The sequence below is a fragment of the Muntiacus reevesi genome, chromosome 7 (assembly GCF_963930625.1).
Source record: "Muntiacus reevesi chromosome 7, mMunRee1.1, whole genome shotgun sequence".
In the NCBI taxonomy this organism is placed as follows: Eukaryota; Metazoa; Chordata; class Mammalia; order Artiodactyla; family Cervidae; genus Muntiacus; species Muntiacus reevesi.
Genome location: NC_089255.1, coordinates 88,199,633 through 88,215,670, shown reverse-complemented (window position 1 = coordinate 88,215,670; position 16,038 = coordinate 88,199,633). Strand labels below are relative to the sequence as shown.

The 16,038-nt window shown below is 42.5% G+C and overlaps 1 protein-coding gene across 1 annotated transcript; it reads right to left on the bottom strand.

The window, feature by feature from the left end:
- Positions 1 to 3,250: 3,250 nt before the first annotated feature.
- Positions 3,251 to 15,713, bottom strand: LOC136172664 (zinc finger CCCH domain-containing protein 10-like). Its single transcript, XM_065942051.1, is given in 4 exon segments — positions 3,251 to 3,873; positions 3,876 to 4,539; positions 4,638 to 4,703; positions 15,603 to 15,713. Coding segments are annotated over 4 exon segments (1,464 nt in total).
- Between the last annotated feature and the right edge of the window lie 325 nt (positions 15,714 to 16,038).

The following is a 16,038-nucleotide window of genomic DNA, read 5'->3' as shown; positions in this document are numbered from 1 at the left end:
CCCATTTAACTCTCTATAATTTAAGATTACACAGCCCTACTTGCCCTGCATACATCCTCCTCTGTGTTGAGTCTACAACTTGCTTGAGAACCTAACATTCATCGCCCTGAATGGTGTGTTAACGTGGAGTGCTTTGTAGTTGGTGATACACTTGGGAATTTGCAAGTTTGGCCCGGGAGAAAGAAATCTGTCCTCCCTCTCAGAATCTTGGAAAAACTTGGCCACTATCCCAGTGGCTCATATTCCCTGATTCCCTACTCCAGCCATCTTTTTATGATTAAAAAAAAAAAAAAAAAAGATCATGCTTAATTGCGTCACTCCAGGTTGGTGGAGAATAAAGATCTGGGTGGGGTAATGGGTTTGTGTCCCGCACAGCCTAGCTACTGCCCAACAGAGAAGAAATTATTCAAATCCTTAGAAAGTCTGCATTGCTCTATTAACACACTGATTTTACATGTAAGGAAATGGAACTCGGAGCATTTAAATGACTTACCCAGCTTCACACTGTGTTGGAGACAGGATTTAGACACACACATTGGTCTGATGCTGAAACTCACTGTCTCCACCTTATCATGCTATCTCCCAAATGTATACAAAGGGAAGAGAGTAAACACAAACAGGTCAAGTGGAAAATTGTCTCTAAGTAAAAAGGTGTTTGACATGTAATAAGCATTTAATAAAAGCTTTCATTTCCTTGAATGAAGAAGTAAATAAATTAGCAAGTGATTTTTAGATTTTTTCCCTCCTTCATTCTTGCTTAAATTAAAAAAAAAAAAAGAGTATTCATTATTTTTGCAATTCCTAAAAAGAAGGAAATGAGAGAAAAAAAGACTTGCTCTTTTCCACAGATGTAGAAACTAGTTCCAGAAATTAAAAATACCTGCAAAAAATTTTTGGATGAGGAATGTTCTTTAGAGTTCAAGTCATCAATTTTAGCACTGAATCAATTATTGTTGGTTTAGTGGATTCAGTTCTTAGAATGGTCAGTGTCATAAAGTGACCATGTAGTTCTCTTTCCCTTGACTTTCCATCTGTGAGCAGATTTTAGTCTCTATCATCTACCCAGGAGAATGAGATGTTCTAGTGAGTACAGAAATATAAAGTACTCTCAGAAGTTTGGATAAAAGGCCTTGGGATTAGAGAAAAGTGTTTTTTTTTTTTTTTTTTTCCAAGATCACAATTTTGTTTAAGCGCTAAACAAGGTCAGTGTGCAAACCTTAAACTGCAAACATCCCCCTCTCCCAGCTAATGACTACTGCTTCATTACTTATTGCAGTTTCAGCTTCACTTTAGTCTGTCCTTTTTCTAGCTAAGATACCCAATCATAGAATTTTCCCTGCTTACCTAACAGCACCCAGTTTAGAGTGAAGCTCTACTTCCTTGAACCTTCTCCAAACTCAATGACAGTCCAAGTCCTATAGGTCCTTTCTAACATCCTCTTACAAGACACACATGGTTCCACATGGTATCCTCTCTCCATCATCACAAAGAGCGTTAAATCCACCCAACTTACTCAACTGTAGGTATATTCTTGGTGGTCTTTAGCTGGAGCACATTAAAAAATACATACAACATCTAGTTTCCCAAATCTACCTTAGAGATACTTGGCAAAAAAAAATAATAATAAAGTTAGCTCGTCAGAGTTTGGCTAGGACGAATTCATGTTGGTATCTATGATCACATTTGTCTAAAGGCTCATAAACCATCTCTTTAATAATCCAGAATTATATCAGAAAATCAACATTAAGCTTATCAATGTGTGGCTTCTAGAACCCACAAACAGTATTTCAGTATTTGCCCATTTCAGTCTTTTGCGCCCCCCCTCCCCTTTTTAAAATGACTGGCCTTGACTTAGGCCCCCATCTCCAATCCCAGGATATAGTGAATGACCCACCAAACAAGAGCAAGAGGTAGCACGAGATGTGATGGGGGAAGAATAAGCCAGGATCACTTTCTTTACCCCCAAATCCACTGTCCCATTAGACTATTCCCCTGAGTTCTTTCCCCTACACCAGCCATGAGCTGAGGAGGAACTGAGGTTTGGCTACTGGGACCCTTGGCCTTACTGACTCTTAACTGGATTTAAAACCTCTGTGGTGCTATGTGGAAGCAGAGGGAAGTAAGGAATGAACCCTGAGGCTTATGTCCCCAGAAGAACTCTCCTTTCCCCAACACCTCTTAAGCCTTGAAGGCTTAAGGCGCTGGGAACTGAGAAAAGGATGCGGTAGGAGGGACGCTGCTGTCAACGACTCGGAGAGGAACTGCCACCTGCCCTGCCCTGTTGACACATATCCCAGTCCCATTTCCCAGCACATCCACCCTTAGTACCTGCCCCCCAAATGACCCTGGGAGCCCTGGTTACTAAGGCAACCTGGGAATAGTACATGCAGATAGGAACCAGAATGGATGGGACTGTTTTTAAACTAGGTGAGGTGGCTCCAATGGTTTTACCCCATGAAGTACCTTCCCTGAAGCCCCATCTGATCTTGCTCTGGGCCCCTACCCTTCTTCACTGGCCTTCATCCATCCTCACCCAAGCTCTGTGAGAGTGGGGTCTTTATTCCATTTTGGCATGACATCTATTTACTGCTCCCATCTTCCACACAGAATATCTAAGCGAGTTTTCACTGCCTCGTCAAAAATAACTTTTTTATTTCTTTGGCACGTGGCTGGCCCTGCCCTCTGGATGTCCAGGTCAAGCCAAGGTAATGAATGCTCCCCTGCCTCTGGGCTGGAGTACTATGGTCCCATCTTCCCACGGGCCCAGGAGCAGCTCCTGTATTATCCAACTCAACTAGGCCCCAGACTGTCTGAAGGCTCCTATCAGGCCTTCTCTCCTGGCCACCCACTTCCTATTCTTTCCTGGCTTCCCCTCTGGGCAGGGTTTTTTCTTCCAAAGCCAGTGCTGGAACCTGTGCTGTGCAGAAAAGAGGACAAGACCAAGGATGTCCCCCAGATTCCCATCAGAGGACACACAGCCCCTCAGTCAGTCCTTCACCTGTTGCCCTCGGTCTGTACTCCTATGCAAGCCCTCTGAGGCTTGAAGAAGACGGACAAGAAGACCCTCATAAAAGGTAGGTGGGAGCAAACACACCAACCCAACCCTTTCTCAGAAGCAAACTCCTCGCAGTCTCGCATCCTAGTTCGTGAGCCCGCCCCTAGGACAGGGCCTTGGAGGGCCAGGCGAGCGGGTGAAGGCCCCTCGACTCCGGCCCGGGAGACTACACCAGGGCAGGGCGCGTCCGCCCCATCAGTGTGGCATGGCTGTGATGCGCTTGCTCTGGGAAGCGATGGGGTAAGTCCCCATGGGGGTGGTGGTGTGGCTCATTGTGATTCCCGCCAAGGGCTGGGCCATCGATGCGGCCACGGGGGCCACAGGAGCCACGGATACAGCCACAGGAGCCATGGAGACGGGCGGGGGTGCCGTTCCCTGGGCAACTGTTTGAGCCAGAGCAGCTGACAGTGGCGTGATCTCTGGGTTCAAGTGTGGGGGTGGGGGTGGTGGAGCAGCAGGAGGTGCAGCATTAGTTGGGGGCGCAGCCGGAGCTCCAGCAGGGGCCACCAGTTCTTGCTGGGACACGGGGCGAGGCTGCGGGGCCTGGCTGCTGAGGGTAGTGTGAGTCTGGGCAATGCCATGGTTAAAAGTGGCGACAGTGCCCACGGTGGGGGCCAGAGTTTGTTCAGTTGCTGGTGCAGTGGAGCTCAGGGTCATGACCTTGGCCTGATTGCGGAACTGAGCATTTTGTTCCAGCAGTACCTCATTGGTAGCCAGCAGGTTGCTGACCTGCTTCTTGAGCTCCTCTACCCGCTTCCTGAGCATGGCATTCTCCTCCTCTAGCAGTCTGCACTCCACCCCTCGGCGTGGAGCCAGGTGTAGTCATAGGATTCAAAATGGGGACCATCTGGGGGGCAGCATCCGCGTCGCCGGCGCTTGGGGCCTGGTTCATGGTCCTCAAAGCCCCTGTCCGGGAGGTCGTAAATATCATAGAGATCATGACGTCGTCCTGGGGGAACGGGGCCTGTGGAACCCCCACCACCAGTGCCGCCTCCACCCCGAGCGTCAAACTCAAAATCCCGTTGCAGGTGACGGAACTTGCACTTGGCTCCTCTCTGGCAGTCACCCTTGAGAAAGTCACGGCAGATGGGGACCTCCTCCTTCCCATTTGGGAGGTCAGCTGGTGACAGGCCTAGGCCGGCTGCCACTTTCTGCCTCAGCCTGGGGGGCAGCTCTCCTGCCTTTTTATAGCCATCCTCGTCCTCCTTGGAGCCATGGGTGAATCGGCAGTTAGGACGGCTACACTCCTTGTTCTGGAAGTCATGGCAGAAGATGAACTCGTTTTTGCTTACCCCCAAGTTGGACAGCTCACTCACGTCTGGGTGGCGATAGCGGCAGCGCTTCCCTCGCTTGCACACATTCCTCAGGAAGTCTCTACAGATGGCATCTGAGCTGGCCCCGCCACCACCTGCCCCTGTCCCACCTGTCTCCTCGCCGCCACCGCCTCCAGGGCCTCCACCGCTGCTGCCAGCGCCGTTGGCATCCTGGCCCCTCCCAACTCAGGGCTTTCTTCCTTTTCTTGCCACTCTTGGTGACCGCTGAGGTAGCTCAGGTGAAGTCCGGGGCTCCTGTGGGTCTCCACCTCCACATCACTGCTGGGTTCTGCCGCCGCCGCCGTAGTTGCTGCTGCCGCCTGCCGGTCCTCTAGCTTCGACCGAGAAAAGTGTCAAGTAAAGTTGCAAGCCAGTACACATTCAACAATTACTTGATTTATAGTCCACAAGGACTTGAACACATCATGGAGAAGTACAGAAAGGAAAGAGGTGACTGCCAATGTGTATCCACAGGCTTTCCTGTATCATAATTGCATGAGAAGAATTAAGAATTAAGACAAAGTCTGCCTTGGTCTCCCTAATGTGAGGTGGAGAGCCATGTCTAATCTTTGGATCTCAAGCATAGAGTAAGAGAGATACATAGAGATTCTTGATATCTGGAAAAGAGAAGTTTGGAAAGCAAATCTCCTCTCCCTATGACTTCTAAATTTAGAGATGTGTCATCATGGAGAATACTGGGAACAGAAGCTTAACAAATTACACAGGTGACTTACGGCAAAAATGCTCAACCCTACACAGTGCTATCGATTGCATGAAAGAGCAGTTCTCTTGTCTAGGGCAGTACTGTTCAGTAGAACTTTCTATGATGATGGGAATGTTCTATTCTGAACCATCTGAAACAGCCACTAGCTGTGAATCAGCAATTGAACTGTGACTAGTGTGACTGAGGAACTGAAATACTAATCTTATTTAATTTTAGTTAATTTGTGTACAAATTTCAAGAGCCACATGTTGCTCGTGGCCTAGGTATAGAGACAACTTGTACCAGAAGTTTCTATTTCATTGCCTCTGGACTAAGCAGCGTTAATTCCAATGGCTATGCTGGTTTGTTGAACTCAGGAGAGTCAGAAGGCCCCTCTTGGAAATCAGACTTCAGTGGGAAAAGATTTTTCCCCCATTATTCCATGACTTTTAAGATCTTCTTAAGAAGGGCATCATCTCACAGTAGGGCTTCCCTGGTGGCTCAGATGGTAAAGAGTTTGCCTTCTATTCAGGAGACCCAGGTTCAATCTCTGGGTTGGGAAGATCCCCTGGAGAAGGAAATGGCAACCCTTTCCAGTATTCTTGCCTGGAGAATCCCTTGGAAAGAAGAACTTGGCAGGCTACAACCCACGGGGTCACAAAGAGTTGGACATGACTGAGCGACCAACACTTTGACTGTCATAAGGAACCCAAAGACTCCTTCGAGCAATTGTTGGCTTCTTCACTGAGTGGCTAATTCTCTGAGTGAGTGAGTGTAAGTCGCTCAGTCAGGTCCGACTCTTCACAACCCCGTGGACTGTAGCCCACCAGGCTCCCCTGTCCATGGGATTCTTCAGGCAAGAATAACTGGAGTGGATTGCCATTTTCTTCTCCAGAGGATCGTCCTGACCTAGGGGTGGAACCCCCAGGTCTGCTGTATTGTAGGCAGATTCTTTACTGGCTGAGCTACCAGGGAAGTCCACTTCTCTGAAGATAATGCCAAGAGACAGACTGACATAGGACTCCTCAAGAAGACTTATTCCATGTGAATCCTTCTGTGTCCATCAGTATCCATACACACATTTATTCATGCAAAAAATATTGAGTGTCTATCATGGACCAGATGCTGTTCTTGCAAGGGTAATTTTCTCCCACGACTATACTGATCCCATATGCACATTACAGGGCAGCATGGAATGCAGGCAGGAGCTCTGGAATCAGACCAACCTGAAGTAGCACTGATTCCTAGACCAGAGTTTGGCAAAAATTTTATTGTAAAGGGCCACATAATAAATGCTTTAGGCTCTGTGAACCACAAAATTTCTTTCACATCTATTCAACTCTACATTTGTGTCAAATAAACCATGAACAATACATAACCGTAGGAGCTTGGCTGTGTTCCCAATAAAACTTTATTTATGGGGCTGAAATTTGAATTTCATCTATTTTTCCTGTATAATAAAATCTTTAGATTTTTTTCAATCATGAAAAGTTAAAAATGATTTCTTAGCTTATGGGCCATACATAGACAGGTGGCAGAATATGTTTGGCCCACGGGCTAACATAGCTTGCCATTCCCTGGCCTAGAACATAATAAATGAGAAAATGTCTATGGTATAATGTAACTAAAAACTCTTTATGAACACTTTAGCATTTCTAGAACATCACTTGACTGTTTATGTGGAGTCTTACGTTGATTTTCTTTTATTTGGATTGCTAGGATTTTTCTACATTTAAGTCATTAAAGATGAACATCCTTGTTCATAATGACTTTGTGTGGATTATTACACAAGTTGGAAGCTGTAAATATTTTAAGATTTTTGTTATGTTATTGCCAGTTTGTTTTCTAGCAGTTTGTAGAAACTATGTTTTGCCATAGCCCTGACTAGTCTTTTTCAAATTTCCTAACATTTGGTCTTTTTGTAGGTAGCTCTGTAGTTTCATGACCTAGGGTCTTAATTCTATATTTTAGAAAGTCCTTCAAACCTACTCTAAAGACAAATAGACTGAAATATCCTGACTAAAATTTTTCCAAGCAACTGAAAAAGGAGTTAACATTTATTAAATGAAAAAACTCCTACTAGGAATCTGGGTTACTGGCTGGGTTAGAAAGATTTGACAGTGTATTAAGGGTCAGAGAGATAGATGGGTAAGAAAGTAATATGCATACTATAAAAGTCATCTGTTGTTTAGAATGCAGAATTCAGGGGATTCCCTGGAGGTCCAGGGTTAGGACTTGGAAATTTCACTGCCATGGCCCAGGTTCAACCCCTGGTTGGGGAACTAAGATCCACAAGCTGCATGGCATGGCCAAAAACAACAAAAACAAAAAAACAAAGTGAAAATTTCAATGATTTTAACTGTGTCCCTATAGATCTGCCTGTTCTGAAATTTTAATATAAATGAAATAATATAATATGTAGTCTTTTGTGACTATAATATGACTTTGTATGACAATCTAATGTTTTTGAGGGTCATCCATGTTGTAGTATGTATTACTGCTTCATTCTTTTTTATTGCTGAATAGTATTCCACTGTACAGATGTAACACATTTTGCTTATGCATTCATCAGTTGATGAGCATGTGGGTTATTTCTACTTTTAGGTTATTTTGAATACTGCTGTGAATATTCACGTACAAGTTCTTGTGTGGACACAAGGTTTCCATTTCCCTTGGATATAACTAGGAATGGAACTTCTGGATCATATGATGAACTCTTTTCTGGCCATCAAATGGGCTTCCCTGGTGGCTCAGAAGGTAAAGAGTCTGCTTGCAGTGTGGGAGACCCAGGTTTGATCCTTGGGTCAGGAAGATCCCCTGGAGAAGGGAATGGCAACCCACTCCAGTACTCTTGCCTGGAGAATCCCACGGACAGAGGAGCCTGGTGGGCTACAAGTCCATGAGATCACAAAGAGTTGGACACGACTGAGTGACTAAGCCCATACATGATGACTCTATGTTCAACATTTTAGGAGCTTCCAGATGGTTTTCCGAAGAGGCTACACTGTTTCATATTTCTATCAGCAATATATGAGGGCTTCTATTTTTTCACATCCTCACCATCACTTGTCTGGCTTTTAAAATGCTATTCATCCTTATGGACATGAAATAGTGTCACATCATGATTTTGATTTGTGTTTCCGGCATGACTTTGATGCTCGGCATCTTTTTATGTGCTCATTGGCCATTTGAATAGCTTATTTAGACAGCTCTTTAGATTCTTAGCCTATGGGCTAAGATTTTAATATTGGGTTATTTATCTTTCTATTGTTGAGCTTTAAGAGGTTATCTTTATATTTTCTAGATGAAAGTCCTTTGTAATATATATGACTTACAGGTACTTCCCCCAGCTCTGTGGGTTTACTTTCTTGATAGTGTCCTTTGAAAGTGCAAGAGTTGTTGATTGTGAAGTCCAATTTATCTAATTTTTCTTTTGCTGCTTGTGCTTTTAAAGTGTTATCTAGTAAATTTTTGCTAAGTCAGATCATAGACATGTATTCATTCGTTTTCTTCTAAGAGTTTTATAGTTTTCTAAAACTTATTTTAGGTTGTGTTTTACATTTAGGTCTCTGCTCCTCTTTGAGCTAATTTTTATACATGATAAGAGGCAGGCATTTAAGGAGGGCACGGCAACCCACTCCAGTATTCTTGCCTGGAGAATTCCATGGACAGAGGACCCTGGCAGGCTACAGTCCGTAGGGTCACACAGAGTCAGACACTACTGAAGCAATTTAGCACGCACACATGAGGTAGGCATTCAACTTCATTCTTTTGTATGCAAATATCCAGTCGTCCCAGGACCATTAGTCAGAAAGACTATTCTAAGAATTGTTTTGGAATCTTGGTTGAATATCAATTGACCATAAATGTTAAGTTTTATTTATCAATTCTTAATTAGAATGAATATATTCCATTGATTTATTTGTCTTTCTTTGTGCCAGTACCACTTTGTCTTGATTACTGATGTTTTTAAAAATCTTTTTAAATCAGAGGCAAATTGCTTCACAAATTTGTGTTGGTTTTTATTGTACAACAGTGTGAATCAACCATAAGAATACATATATCTCCTTACTGTAGATGGTTAATGTTTTGAAATTGGGAAGCTTGAGTCTTCCATCTTTGTTTTTCTTTCTCAAGAAGATTTTGACTATCCTGTCTCATCATTTTCACACAAGTTTTAGTATCAGCTTGTCAATTTCTGCAAAGAACTCAGCCAGGATATTGATATAGTTTGCAGGGAACTTGTAGATCATTTTGGGGGAAAATCTTAATAAAATTAAATCTTCTGATCTATGAGCAGGATGTCTTTCTATTTATTTGGATTTTCTTTAGTTTCTTTCAACAATGTTTTGCAGTTTACAGTGCACAAGTTTTGCATTTTTGATTAAGTTTATTTCTTCATGTTTTAAAATGCAGCCACTACTGCAGTGTAAAAAGCCAAAAGAGGGAAATGGTGAATGACCTGGCTTCTACACCTAAATTCACCAATAAGGTGATTCATTTCTCCTCCTCTGACAAGAAAAGATGAAAGTTGGGGGAGGAAAGATGGGACAAGAACTGGAAGTGTTATTCAACATGATTCTTTCCTAGGACCAAGCAGTTCCTTTCAGGTGCCATGACCAGAGGAAAACAGGAATTCTCTCTAGTAAAGAACCTAATGATTGACTAGATATGACAGTTAAGGAGGAGAAGAATGTAACAAGAATAATCCCACAGTTTCTTGTGAGAGCAATTGAATATACTATACTGCTGTTAGGTGGGCAAAGATTCTGAAGAACCATTTTTGGGAAAATACAGTGAGATTGGTTTGAACAAGTTACCTTTAAGATGCCTTTGAAATGTGTGAACAAGGATGAATTAATAATTAAGTGTTTAGAAATGGACTTCATAGAAGGCTAGCAGCAAAGTTAACTTGGTCTAATTAGCATATTAATGATAAATTAAAATGTGCAGAGCAGCTGGAATCACCTAGGGAGAATTTATAGTTTTACATGAGAAGAGAGTCTAGAGCCAAGTTTTGGGAAATTTCATCATTTACTGGTGGGGTAGAGCAGAATGAGCTGGGAAAGTTGAGAAAAGGTAGAGATAGCAATTATAGGAGGCAACAAGAGATTGCTGTGTCCTGAAATCTAGGGAATGTCTCAAGCAGGAAGGGAGTGTGTCAAATACCACGGAGACATCTGAGGAATCTGAGCTTGCCTGAGTGCTCAGTCATGTCTTGGGACCCCTTGGACTGTAGCCCCCAGGGTCCTTTGTCTATGGGATATTGGAGTGGGTTGCCATTTTATTCCTCCAAAGGATCTTCCCAACCCAAGGATCTAACCCACATCTCCTACGTCTCCCGCATTGGCAGACAGATTCTTTATCACTGAGCCCCTGGAAAGCCCTGAAACAGAGCTTGACCAATTAAATTTGATGACATCAAGGTTTTTGGCGACCTTGACAAGAACTGTTTCAGGGTTTTTGTGGTAGGAGAGAAAACAAAATTCTGAGGAGCTAGTATAACAAAGAAAGGGGGCTAAAATAGACATAGTGATTGTGAATAAAAACGTAGAGAGATAGCTGTTGGGGGGAATACAGTTGAAGAAAGTATTTTTTTTTTTTTTCTTTTTAGAGAAGAGAAACTTAAGAATGTTTAAATGTTGATGTCAAAGAGGCCACAAAGAGTAAGTCAAATATACCTCAATAAAAATATAAAAATAAAGGGGGAAAAACTAATTAAGATGGTAAAAATGTATTCAGTAGATTTCAAAGACTTGGTATAAAATATAGTATTACTCATCTATTATGTTAATTGTATGTTTAAATAGTATTTTAGATATATTGAGGTTAGTAAAATATAAAAAGAGATCACAGAGAAAGAAGGATGAAGATGAATTAATGAGATGGGACAATCCATAGGTTGCTTCCATCATAGCTCAGGTGGTAAAGAACCCACCTGCAGTGCAGGAGACCTGGGTTCGAATCCTGAGTTGGTAAGATCCCCTGGAGAAGGAAATGGCAACCCACTCCGGTATTCTTGGCTGGAGAATCCCATGGACAGAAGAGTCAGGCAGGCTACAGTCCATGGGGTCACAAGAGTCAGACACAACTTAATGACTAAACCAACCAACCAACCAACCAATTCATAGGATTAGGTTCTTAGAAAGGCAGATTCTTAGAGGATCCATAGTACACATAGAGTGATTATCTTCTTAAATAAAGAGATCACTCATTCCTTATTGTGGAAGGGTGCAAGATACACTGATGCCTGTATCTTTTAGGTTTGCTGTTTGTGAAGATTTGCTGTTTGCTGTTGTGCTTTTTCACTTACAGGAAAGGAATGGGTAAGTAGGGGAGGCTGGGTATTTAAGAAGAGTTGAGAGTTGGTCATGGGGCTTCCCAGGTGGAGCTAGTGGTAAAGAACCCGCCTACCAATGCAGGAGACATAAGAGATGTGAGAGATACAGGTTCAATCCCTGGGTCAGGAAGATCCCTGGAGGAGGGCATGGCATCACACTCCAGTATTCTTGCCTGGAGAATCAGATGGACAGAGGAGCCTGGTGGGCTGCACACCATAGGGCTGCAAAGATTGGACACAACTGATGTGACTTCACATGCATGCATGAGAGTTGGGCATATTGTGCAGTGGGGCTATGACAAATGGAAGAGTGTGTCAACAAAAGAGATATTGTCGTATTGTTAGATGGTATTGAGGGCTCAATGTTTGGATGTGCAGGAGGACCTAATTTTTAAAAAAAAAATTATCTATTTTTGGCTTGCTGGGTCTTCGTTGCTGCATGCAGACTTTATCCAGTTGCAGCGAGTGGGGGCTACTCTCTCATTGTGGTGCCGTCAGCTTCTCACTGCTGTGACTTTTCTTGTTGTGCAACACAGGCTCTCGGCATTTGGGCTTCAGAAGTTTCAGCACAGGTTCAGTAGTTGCATTGCTTGTGTTTGGTAGCTTGGTGGCAGGTGGGATATTAGTTCCCCGACCAGGGATCGAACCCATGTCCCCTGCACTGGCAAGCAGACTCTTAACCACTAGACCACCAGAGAAGTTCCAGGAGGGGCTCTTATTGAGGGAGATAAAACCATGTGATGTGATGGAACCTGAAAGCAAATGACTGGGGCAATAGATAGACCTAAGCTGAGGAGGTGGGGGGGTTAGGCTAAGGTCACTTCCAACTTTCTTGTTTCCAACAGGGGCTAAAATTAGAGAAGAACTTGATGGCTCTGAGTGACAATAGCCAAATGCCTGTCTTTATTCTCCCACAAGACGAGACAGCATTTCCAGTTCTGTTCTGTTCTAAAGGAAGCGCCAGGGCCGGCTTTGTAGAACAAGGATTCCTACCTTGGTTTCCTTCTCCAGCTGCCTGGTGCTAACAGCTTAGAGTATTTCATTACAGTCATATGGTTGGTAGCTACAACTCAGAGCAAGACTCCAGACAAGAATCTGTGTCATCCAATTAGAAAAGGTCATTGCACTAATCCTGAGCTGGAATGAGGGTAGAGAGAGATGTAACTGGCAAGGCTAATTTTGTCATGTGGCATGCAAGGGCAAGTGGCAAGCTGATGGTCTCCTATTTTTCTAAGCTAAGAGCCCAGAGTCCTTGACTGTGATCAGATGTAGGAGAAGAAAGCACTTACACTCCCAAGTACCATGAGGTTACCTGTCTTCTAGAGAAAGCCCTCAGGTTATCCCCAGCCATGAAGAACCCCTGAATGCCACGGCAGCCTTGGTACACTACCCTCCTCATCTCCTGGTGAGACTCTTTGTATCTGTGCCTCAGCAACCTCACACGTCCCCTGTGAATCAGATTGCAGCAGGGACATTCATCAGGTTATGTGCTGAGAAATTTAAAAGAAATGGGAGTTGCCTGAAATGAACAAAGTAAAGCAGAGATTGTTGATCGTGGAGTCAAACTGCTAACTTTCATATAATACATATGTGGTGAAGACCTTGTCATAGGATTAAAATATCAGGTGCGTTTCTCTCTGGATGTGTGTGTGTGTGTTTTTTTTTTTTTAATTAGTTGTCTTCAAGTAAGAAAACATGATTAGTGACAGAGTATAAGTCAACACTTTTTGTGAAAGATCATAATGTATTTTAATTAATATTAGTCTCCCATGCTTCTTAAATGTCCAGTATCTAGATGTGACACAATCTCATTTTTGATTAGGAGGTTTGGAAACATTTTACTTTCGAGTGATTGGCTCCCAGTGATAATGGCTGAAAGTATTACTCTTAGTCATGATAATAATAATGGTAATAAAATAATTATTATAGCTATCATTTACTACTTGGCGCCAGGCACTCTGCCAAACATTTTGCAAGTATTGTATTGTTTAAGTCACACAACAACCTTATAAGCTGGTACTGTTATTTTACAGTATTTATTTTATAGGAGTCTATTTAACCAAGGAAGCTGGTTACTTCCAAAATATCAGGGCTGGAATACAGCAGAGTATATCTGTCTCTGGACTCTATGCTCTGTATTCTGCCGTTTTCTCTGTGACCCTACTGTCCGCGTGCCTCAGTTTCTTCTGTATAAAAGAGCTAATTGCATCAATCTCTTTGGGAATTAAGGATTAAAGGAGACAATGCAATGTAATACTCTGATAACAATAGAAGTACATAGATCATACTCAAGTAAATGCTGGTTGCATGACTGCACTAGAATAAACGATGTATCCATTAGAAGTCTTTTACCAGCATTCTCTCCTGATAATCAGTCAGCTTGCTCTTTGAACTGCTTTTCTTGCAATTGCTCGAACACAGCTGACCTCTACATAAACTGTTTCTTGGGATCAACAGCTAACAATAAACTGTAGCACAGGGCTACAGTTTATAGAAACAGAATAAAGTAAAACCTAAATGGCCCATAGGGAAACCACATTCCTAGTGACAAATTTGTAACAATAAACTGTATTCAACTAAACAAAGTCTGCAAAAAGGAAAGATGATGTTCAGCAACAGGCTTTTTTGAGAATATGGTTCCTTAAAACCACAGCTTCTTAAAGTGCAGCAGCCAAATTAGGGCCAACATAAGAAAATTTGTAAAGGTCCGTTGGTATGAGGATTTCTAGAATGTGAGGTCATCCACTTGGTCTCCACTTGCCATGTTTTCAGGAAGCTGCCATTTAAAATCTAGCTTGGGGCCTTCCCTGGTAGCTCAGTTGGTAAAGACTCCGCCTGCAATGCAGGAGACCCTGGTTTGATTCCTGGGTCTGGAAGATCTGCTGGAGAAGGGATAGGCTACCCACTCCAGTGGTCTTGGGCTTCCCTTGTGGCTCAGCTGGTAAAGAATCCGCCTGCAATGTGGGAGACCTAGGTTCGATCCCTGGGTTGGGAAGATTCCGCTGGAGAAGGGAAAGGCTGCCCACTCCAGTATTCTGGCCTGGAGAGTTCCGTGGACTGTATAGTCCACGGGGTCGCAAAGAGTCAGATGCGACTGAGCGACTTTCACCTTGGGAATATCACTCAGCAGCAAGAAGGAATGACCTACTGATTCATGGTACCATGTGAATGAGTTTTAAAATAATTATGCCCAGTGAAAGCCAGACAAATAAGACATTCTGTATGACTCCATTTATATAAAATTCTAGGAAAAAGAAACAATCCATAGTGACACAAAGTAGATCACTGGTTGCCTAGAAATGGAGCAGGGATGTGGAGGGAAGCCTCACAAAGGAATATCCAAGAACTTTCGGACGGTGATGGTGTCACAGGTATATGACAAAGTTTATTCAGCTATACACTTAACACATGTGCACTTTATTGTACTTGAATTATACCTCAATAAAGCTATTTTTTAAACTTTCACAGGATTCTTTAGAAATTTTTATAAATTATAAATTTTATCATTTTTTCCTTCAAATCTATTGTCAATTCTTACTCATTCTTGAAGAGAATTTTAGGTTTTCTTATAAACTTGAACTTCTTTATTGAAGTTAGAATTACCTTTCAGGTTTAACTTATTCACTTACACATGTATGATTGCACCCCCCTCCCTGACACACACAGATACACATACCAAAAAAGCTGTTAATATTTTGATAAACTGCACTGACACTATACATTAATTTTGGAACAGAAAACATTTTTATGACATTGAGTATTATGAACCAAGAGTATGGTATATCTCCATTTGCGTAGTTCTTCTTTGATGTCAAGAGTTTTAGAATTTTCTTTATATAGGTCTTGTACATTTTGAAGTATTTATGATTTTACTATTGAAATGATATTGTTTTTCCAAAAATAGTTTTTCTGTTGACAGCTTATTAAGATGCAATTGATTTTTAAATGCTGGTTTTAATCCAGATGCCGTTTAATTATTCTTTTAGATTTTATTGATTCTTTTAGGTTATTTTATGTAGACAGTGATGACATCTGCAAATATCAGGAATTATTTTTACTTCCTTTCTGATTCTCAAAGCTTTCATTTTTAAGACTTATTTTCTTATTTATTTTTGGCTGCACTGGATCTCTGTCATTGCATGCGGCCTTTCTTTCGCTGTGGTGAGCAGGGGCAGGTCTTCGTCCCAGTACACGGGCTTCCCACTGTAGTGGCTTCTCTCGTTTCAGGGCATGGGCCCTGGGCACCCTGGCTTTGGCAGTTGTGGCACACAGGCTCTGAAGTGCTGGCTCAGTGGTGCTCATGTACGGATTAAGTTGCCCTGCTGCATGTGGGACCGTCCCAGACCAGGGATCACACCTGTGTCCCTTGCCTTGACAAGCAGATTCTTAACCACTAGACACCGGGGAAGCCCCCTCAAAGCTTTTATTTCTTTTTCTTGCCTTACTCCTTTGGATAGGTTCTCCAATACTGTCATGAATATAAATGGTAATAGATTAATTTTTCTTACCCTCATCCTAAAGGAAATGATTTCAATACTTCATCACTAAATAAAACTTTGTAGGACAATTTTATAGCACTGATTCAGTTTTTAAGACAATTATCAGTCAGTCAGTTTAGTCGCTCAGT